General features: G+C 40.1%; 2 protein-coding genes across 2 annotated transcripts; both read left to right on the plus strand.

The window, feature by feature from the left end:
• Window positions 1–1,823: 1,823 nt before the first annotated feature.
• LOC106314843 lies at window positions 1,824–2,726 on the plus strand. The gene has a single exon (XM_013752656.1). The coding sequence runs from the start codon at window positions 1,824–1,826 to the stop codon at window positions 2,724–2,726; it is 903 nt and encodes a 300-aa protein (XP_013608110.1).
• A 3,539-nt stretch (window positions 2,727–6,265) lies between these two features.
• On the plus strand, window positions 6,266–7,381 carry LOC106314844. The gene is made up of 2 exons (XM_013752657.1): window positions 6,266–6,783; window positions 7,102–7,381. Exons 1-2 carry the CDS (start codon window positions 6,266–6,268, stop codon window positions 7,379–7,381), a joined length of 798 nt encoding a protein of 265 aa, XP_013608111.1.
• The last annotated feature ends 1,491 nt before the right edge of the window (window positions 7,382–8,872 follow it).

Consider the following 8,872-nt stretch of genomic DNA (forward strand, 5'->3'; position numbering starts at 1 on the left):
GAAGTACTTGATTTTTTTTACTCATTTGACTTTTTGAACACATTATTTTATAGTTTAGAAACATTTTTACGGAAAGTACAAGAAATAATATCTGAAAATAAAAGAATATAAAATAATAACGAAATATAAAGTGAATATTAAAACTTTAGAAATCCTAGACAAAATATGGTTCAGAAAATAGAAAATAGAAAATAGAAAATAGAAAATAGTATACCAGTTGAATAAAATATTAATGATGATAATTGTGGGTGTGGTGACTTCTACCTGGAGCAACAAAATGCCATTATTCAAAGCTTAAACAAAAACGGCATTTAGCAAACATGAAAACAAAAAACGGCCATTGACATATGACATTTTCATATGCTTTTCTAAATTGTATTTAAATCTAGTATTAAGGATTTGACCAAAAAAGAAACGGTATTATGGAATACAATGAATAAATTGAACAAATCAGAACTTTTTGTTGTTGGAAGATAGTGGTTGATATAGCCTTCCGTACAAACTCCACTTCAGCGAGTTGTACTTGTACCAGAATGTATTTACTTTTACGTTTGCCAACGAGGCAACGAGTTTTAAAAATTAATCCAAAAGCGAGGCTGCGAATGGAACACGTACTCTGCGCAATTTCATTTATTAAAAAAATAAAATTAAACTAATACAACAAACAAAACAATGATCATCCTGTTAAAGAAGTTTAAAACCTAGGCGAAAGGCGGCTGCAATGGCGATCTAGATCATGATCTTCTTCGAGATCGTGATCTTCACATAATATCTCGTTCTTTGGCGTGAGATTACCAGGAGCGTGCTGCTTTGTTCGTTGCTGCTATCCTTTCTCTCTCGAGACCGCGTATTGATCGTGATCTCTACTCCTTTTGAGATCGTGATCCCCACGTAATCGCCTCCTTCTTGATCGTTTTCTTTGCTTTCCGCACGGCGATCCTCATTGCACGGCGTTCGGCTTTGCTTTGATCGTTGGTGTTATGGTAATCCTTGTAATCGACTCGATCATCTCTCGCGTGATCTACAAGGCAACGTCTATGTTTTGCTAACAGAGGATGAATCGTCCACGTTCTGCTCATATGACATTTTCATATGCTTTTCTAAATTGTATTTAAATCTAGTATTAAGGATTTGACCAAAAAAGAAACGGTATTATGGAATACAATGAATAAATTGAACAAATCAGAACTTTTTGTTGTTGGAAGATAGTGGTTGATATAGTATAAACTCCACTTCAGCGAGTTGTACTTGTACCAGAATGTATTTACTTTTACGTTTGCCAACGAGGCAACGAGTTTTAAAAATTAATCCAGAAGCGAGGCTGCGAATGGAACACGTACTCTGCGCGATTTCGTTTATTAAAAAAATAAAATTAAACTAATACAACAAACAAAACAATGATTATCCTGTTAAGAAAGTTTAAAACCCAAGGTGAAAGGCGGCTGCAATGGCGATCTAGATCATGATCTTCTTCGAGATCGTGATCTTCTTCGAGATCGTTATCTTCAAATAATCTCTCGTTCTTTGGCGTGAGATTACCAGGAGCGTTCTGCTTTGTTCATTGCTGCTATCCTTTCTCTCTCGAGACCGCGTATTGATCGTGATCTCTACTCCTTCTGAGATCGTGATCCTCACGTAATCGCCTCCTTCTTGATCGTTTTCTTTGCTTTCCGCACGGCGATCCTCATAGCAAGGCGTTCGGATTTGCTTTGATCGTTGGTGTTACGGCGATCCTTGTAATCGACTTGATCATCTCTCGCGTGATCTACAAGGCAACATCTCTGTTTCGCTAACAGAGGATGAATCATCCACGTTCTGCTCATATGGCGGATGTGAAAGGGAAATGGATATGTTACGAGGATGACGACAAGCCCATTAAATTAACATATCAAGGAGACTCTCCCACCATTCGCGATTACCGGCTTTCTCTAATCGGAAAGGTCCTGAACCCTAAGAAACAATCTGTGGTGAAGCTCATTCAGACCATGCCGGCGCAGTGGGAGATGCAGGACAAGATCACTGCTAATGATCTTGGTAATGGCAAGTTCCTTCTGAACTTTGCGACGGAAGAGGATCTACAATCTGTTCTTAGGCAAGGTCCTTTCCACTATAGCTTTTGCATGTTTGTGCTCGTTCGTTGGGAGCCGGTGGTTCACGATGACTACCCTTGGATCATCCCGTTCTGGGTTGAGATCACGGGAATCCCTCTACACCTCTGGACGATAGGAAACCTCAAAAACATTGGCAAAAGACTAGGCCATATTGATACGGTGGAGCAGTTGGCAGGGCGTATGCTTATTGATGTTGATACTAGGAGGCCTCTCACATTCAAGAGGAAGATTGCATCGCCAGAAGGTGATGAAGGTTGGATCCAGATCCATTATGAAAAGATTTTTAAGTATGGTAAAACATGTGGAATGGTTACTCATGAGTTGGCTCTTTGCCCAACGAAGGAAACAACACTGGCCATTAAAGGAGCGCAATCTGATGTCTTCTCCAGGGTCCAGCTCCCGGCAAATGATGTATCTCGACAGTCCTTGCTGAGAGATAAAGAGACAGAGAATAGATATGGAAGAGATGGCTATGGAAGAGATGGCTATGGTAGGAGAGATCACCGTAGTCGATCGCCTTTGAGGGAGCGTAGGGCCGATGGCGGCTTTATGAATGATGCTAGGGCCGCTTACTCTCGCCGTGATGGTAAGGGGGATAGGAAAGCGTGGAAATAATGAGGCAAGGAAAGGAAGCTCACCTCAGAATACACACGCCAGAGCTCGCGTTATGCGCCTTATGGGAAGCAGAGGCCGACGACATGTAGGGTGAAGGAAAGATCGATGTCACGTGAGGTGTATAAGGAGGAAACGATTGCATCTCGTGCTTATGGAACGCATATACGGTCTACTGGCGAATCATCTGTGCATCAACCCGCTGATGAAATAGCCCACGATCTCCATAAGAGCAGTGGGAAGAGGATTGCAAGTCAAATTATGATGCCGGCTAGGCATGAGAATGATGACAATGTCACAAAACGTCCTAGAGCGTCTCCTCGTTTGTTGACTTTCTCTCCTACGGAGAAAGCATTGCCGGCTGATGCTCAGTTTATTGGAGCTCTAAATGGCATGGAAATTGGTGATACAATCAACACAGATGTGGAGCTACACGACCCGGTGATGGTTGTGGAAACTCAAGACGATGACCTACTGGGGGAGGATTTGATGGATATGGAGGCAGAAACTGAGGGTAATGTGCAAGAGGTTGAGCGGGAGGGAGATGTAAGTGCACTGGTAAAGCCGAGAACCTCATCTTCTTATAAGAGTGTTGGGAGGTCTGGATTCCCTTTGGGATTACATAATAAGAAGGCGGGTTTCCTTCGTCCAGGATCTCCGCAGGCGCGTCGTTCGTCTTCAAGGGACAAAGTTCATTCAAAAAAACAACGTTCACGGCCGAGTAAGAGTTCGAGAGGCAGCACACGTAAGGGGAATGGTTTGGGGGGGGTCCAAAAACTCCTCCGGAAAGTATCCATGAAGACAATCAGTTGGAACTGTAGAGGGATAGGGAACGACCTCACAGTTCGATGCCTTACGGAGATGTGTCAGAAGCATCGCCCAAGACTTGTGTTCCTTTCTGAGACGAGGAACAGAAGGCTGCTGTTGCAAAACATTCAAGCCGACTTAGGTTTTGATCATTTGTTTACCGTTGAGCCACTTGGACTCAGCGGAGGTTTAGCTTTATTTTTTATGGATGAATTTCAAGTTAATGTTTTATTTTCGAATAACCGTTTGATTGACATTGAGTCATTCATTGATGGAATAAAAGTCTATATGACGTTTGTTTATGGTGATCCTGTATTAGAAAGACGAGATCAAGTTTGGGAACGTCTTACGCATTTCTCAACAACAAGAAATGGACTTTGGTTCATGATAGGAAACTTTAATGAAATTACGGGTCATAATGAAAAAGAAGGTGGGAGACAACGTCCTGATAGTTCTTTCCTACCATTTAAGCAGATGCTTAATGATTGTGGTATGCTAGAGTTTCCTTTCACGGGGAACATGCTATCATGGGTAGGAAAGAGAGCAAGAGGCACAACTGTCAGATGTCGCTTGGACAGAGCAGTAGGAAATGCGGATTGGCATGAGAAATTTCCTCATTCTACTGTGAAGTATATGAGGTTATAGGGATCAGATCATCGTCCGATCCTGGCAGACATACTCACAAAGCCAACGAGAAGATTGAAAAAATTCATGTTTGACAAAAGATAGCTGGATAATGAAGAGTTAAGGAAAGTCATTCTTGAGGGATGGAAATTACCTGATCTTCCTCCCAATGTGACTATTATGGAACACATTGCGAGTTGCCGTAAAGCCTTGAGCGAATGGAGGAGAGAACATAATGTTAATTCCGCAAAATTAGTGGAGGAGCTTAAGGAGAAAGTGGAGGGCTTGTATGTAGATGATAATGCTACCACTGAGCAGTTCGCAGCAGCATTGAAGGAACTTTCAGATGCTCTTAAAGCAGAAGAAATGTTCTGGAAACAGAAGAGTCGAGTGTTTTGGCTGCGAGAAGGTGACAGAAATACAAAATTCTTTCATGCTTTGACAAAGCAAAGAAGGGCACGAAATAAGATAACGCAGCTCCGGGATGCAAATGGGAATGTAGTTGAGGATTTAGAAGGATTAGTAGCCATTGCTACTTGCTACTTTAGACATATTTTTGAATCATCTAACCCGGAGGACGTTGAAGAAGCACTGGCTCAAGTCCCTACGATGATCACCAGGCAATGAATGACAGCCTTACAGCTCCGGTCACGGAATGGGAGGTCAAATTAGCGCTTTTTGCTATGCATCCAGAGAAGGCTCCAGGTCCATATGGGATGACTGCGCTTTTCTACCAGAAATTCTGGGATATTGTAAAGGATGATTTAACTCATATGGTTAATAATTCCTTTTTGAGGGGACGGTGGCGACCGGCCTGAATGATACTAATATATGTCTCATCCCAAAGACTACAAAGCCTAATGAAATGACTCAATTCAGGCCCATTAGCTTATGTAATGTAAGCTACAAGATAATCTCTAAGGTCTTATGCCAGAGATTGAAGAGAGTGTTGCCAGACATGATATCGGAAACCCAGTCAGCTTTTGTGGCTGGAAGACAGATTTCAGATAACATTATGATAGCTCAAGAAATGTTCCATGCTCTGAGAACTAAACCAAGTGGTTGTAACAAAAGGATGACTATTAAGAAGGATATGAGTAAAGCATACGACATGATGGAATGGTCATTTATTGAGGCTGTCATGCGAAAGATGGGTTTTTCAGAAACATGGATCACCTGGATAATGTGATGCATTACGTCAGTAAAGTATAAAGTACTCATGAATGGACAGCCAAGAAGAAATATTGTTCCTGGTAGAGGCCTACGCCAAAGAGATCCTTTGTCTCCTTTCATTTTTATTCTATGCACGGAAGCGCTCGCTAGCCGTCACACGAGCGTGTCCTTCGGTATCCCACCTTCTCGTTGCTGATGATAGCCTTTTCTTCTGTAAGGCGGAGCCCTGTGAATGTGAAGAAGTAATGAAAGTGGTCAGGAAGTATGGTAAAGCATCAGGTCAATGTGTCAACTTCGACAAATCGTCCTTACTCTTTGGTAAGCGAATCAATGCAACTAGTAGACAAGAGATTAAAGAGGTTCTTGGAGAAGTAATGAAAGTGGTCAGGAAGTATGGTAAAGCATCAGGTCAATGTGTCAACTTCGACAAATCGTCCTTACTCTTTGGTAAGCGAATCAATGCAACTAGTAGACAAGAGATTAAAGAGGTTCTTGGAATACAAAATGAGGGAGGAATGGGGACCTACCTAGGTATCCCGGAAGACATAAGTGGCTCCAAGTGTAAACTTTTTGCGTTTCTCAAGGATAAGCAAATGCACAGAGTGAATGGATGGACAGGCAGATGGCTATCGAAAGGGGGAAAGGAAGTGCTGATTAAATCTATTTTGTTAGCGCTTCCAACTTACGTTATGTCTACTTTCCTTCTCCCGTTGGAGACATGTGAAAACCTAGCAAGGGCTATTGCTCAATTTTGGTGGAGTTCAAATCCACCAAAACGTGGAATACACTGGGCGAAATGAGAAAAAGTCTGTCTACCAAGAAAGGAGGGTGGGATTGGCTTTCGCTTGATCCATGAGTTTAATTTGGCCCTTTTGGCGAAGCAGCTATTGAGGCTTGTTTAGTTACCTGACTCTTTGGTTGCCCGGGTATTGAGGGGAATGTACTATAGACTAAGCTCGCCACTAAGAGTAATCTCTGCTAATAGCCCATCGTATGTGTGGACTAGCATTTCGGCTACAAGGGAGTTGTTGATGCTGGGAATTAGACAGAAGATTCATTCGGGTCATGAAGTCAAGGTCTGGGAAGATCCGTGGATCCCAACGACCCCTACGAGACAAGCTATCCCGGTGGCGCCATTTATGATTCCCAATATGAGAGTGAGCGATCTCATTAACCAGGAAGCGAAGGATTGGGATGAGAGTTTGTTGGAGAACTATGTCAATATGGATGGCATACCACTTATAAGGAGTTTGGCCATAAGCTCAGCTCACCGTCGAGACACTTTTTGCTGGAATTACACAAGGAATGGACAATACACGGTCAAATCGGGATATTGGGTTCCTCAGAATTTATTAAAGACAGAGGAGGAAAAGGAGATTGTGGAGCCAAGTATCACCAAGCTTCAAGCCTTTGCTTGGAAGTTAAAGGTGCCTAAGAAGATATGTCATCTTATATGGCAATAGTTAACTGGTCATGTGGTAGTTACAAGGAACTTAGCAAGACGAAATATGAGGTATGATAACTACTGTCCAAGATGTGGAGAACTAGAAGAATCTGTAACGCACACAATTTTCTAATGCCCGCCAGCTCTACAAGTTTGGTCTCTATCATCAACTCCAACGAGCCCAAATATATTCCCAGTACCGAGAGTCTACACAAATATGGACTATCTATTTTGGAGGAAAAACGCTATCATTGAGCCAGACCAGGACAGGGATCCTTATCCCTGGCTAATCTGATACATTTGGAAGGCTATGAATGATAAAATTTTCAGGGGGATAGACAGAGATCCTTTGGAGCTAGTCCGATATGCAGAAAGCGAATATCAAGCATGGTTTGAGGCGAACAAGGTGGTACAACCAGTGGTACAAGACATCAATGCTGAGGAATCTCAAGTCATAAGCTTGAGTAATATTTGTTTGTTAGATGGATCTTGGACAGCTTCTGCTCATTTTAGTGGATGTGGATGGGCTTGGATGGACAGTGGTGGGAACATTCAACTTATGGGGCAAGGAACTTCACTCGGCGCGAATCAGCTTTGCATTCGGAAGTAGAAGCACTGCGGTGGGCAATGGAGAACATGCTTTGAGCTTTGGGACAGATTGCAAGAAGCTGATTGCAATGATGAAGGAACCTCATGCTTGGCTAAGCTTTGCGACAGAGTTGGAAAGGATTGAGACGCTTCAGATTTATTTTCCGGATTTCAACATCATTTATGTTCTACGAGCGCACAATCAGACTTCAGATTTTTTAGCTAAGACTGCTAGATCCTTCCATAGGGAGTTACTTTTTATTGGTTGTTCTATCCCGGGCTGGTTACCCAGATCACCTCAAGTTTGAGTAATAGAATGACTTTTGACGTAAAACAAAAAAAAAAAAAACAATGATCATCCTTTTTTATGAAATAATTAAGGTGAACCAAAAAGGCAAAGAACGGTATAAAAGTCAAAATATAGTATTAATGGGGTAATGTCGAGCACTTAAGAATGCCAGCTAAGCTTTGGTCGGAGGACGATGAGTGTGAAAGTCCCCCACACGAAGAGATTCACGGTAGGACTCTCTCATAGGCTTGTTTTCATATTTTTTATTTATTGTAAAATTACAGCCCACAAAATCACTCAAAACCAACGAGATAGTCATTGGCTGTAGATGTTAGGCTAGATGCAAAGTCGATATCGACATATTTCTGGCTAGATGCAACGCAGACATCGATATCTTTCTCTAATTTACTAATCGTGGACCTAATCCATATTTCTGGAATTTGTCAAACGTCTTACTATTTAATTCTATACTAATTGTATAGTAAAATCAAACCGTTTTGTGAACGTCAAACGTTTTGATTGTCAACATAATAAATGTCAATAATTTTTTTTATTAGTTGCATAAACCATGTTTTGGTTTAGCACAGTATCTTTTGAGAAACTGTTATAATCAACATGTTTTTCTTCTTCTTCTTACCTCTCTAACCTAATAATAAGAAAAAATACCTAAAAGGTAGACAAAATATTCTGATAAAAATAATAGTCAAAATCGATCTGCATATTTTAGCTCCTTTCTTTTTTTCACTAGTGGAAATCTCCTAATTAAACTTAAACCTAAAATAATTTTTATTTTAATGTTATATATTGTCTAACTCTATAGTATTATATATTGTCAATATTTTTTATTCTAAATTATTAATATATAGTGATTTGATTAATACATTTTACATAGTTATTAATTTTTATTACTTACTAATATATTTTCAAGTTAGGTACAATAAAATAACAATTTGAAATAATCAAATAGATAACCTCCTTCAAAATATTATTTTTCTTTAATTTATACATTTACATATAATACATTTTTAAAATTTATTTATATTATTAAAAAAATATGTTTAAGATAATTTATAACATGTTCAGTTTAAAAAAAAATACTTTAACATATATCATTTTAGTATTTTACGGGATTTACAAATAAAAACACTGTTTTGTTAAAATAATATAGCCCTGCTATTTTAGTAAATTTTATACATAGTAGCATCTATCATATTATTTTAGTAA

The sequence above is a fragment of the Brassica oleracea genome, chromosome C9, assembly GCF_000695525.1.
Source record: "Brassica oleracea var. oleracea cultivar TO1000 chromosome C9, BOL, whole genome shotgun sequence".
NCBI classification, from domain to species: Eukaryota; Viridiplantae; Streptophyta; class Magnoliopsida; order Brassicales; family Brassicaceae; genus Brassica; species Brassica oleracea.

Excerpts from the sequence above, each read along its gene's own strand:
- LOC106314844 (XM_013752657.1), top strand. The coding sequence starts at position 6,266 with ATGTACTATAGACTAAGCTCGCCACTAAGAGTAATCTCTGCTAATAGC. Across the intron at positions 6,784-7,101 it reads AAGATATGTCATCTTATATG|GGGGATAGACAGAGATCCTT; the intron begins GCAATAGTTAAC and ends TAAAATTTTCAG.
- LOC106314843 (XM_013752656.1), top strand. The coding sequence starts at position 1,824 with ATGGCGGATGTGAAAGGGAAATGGATATGTTACGAGGATGACGACAAG.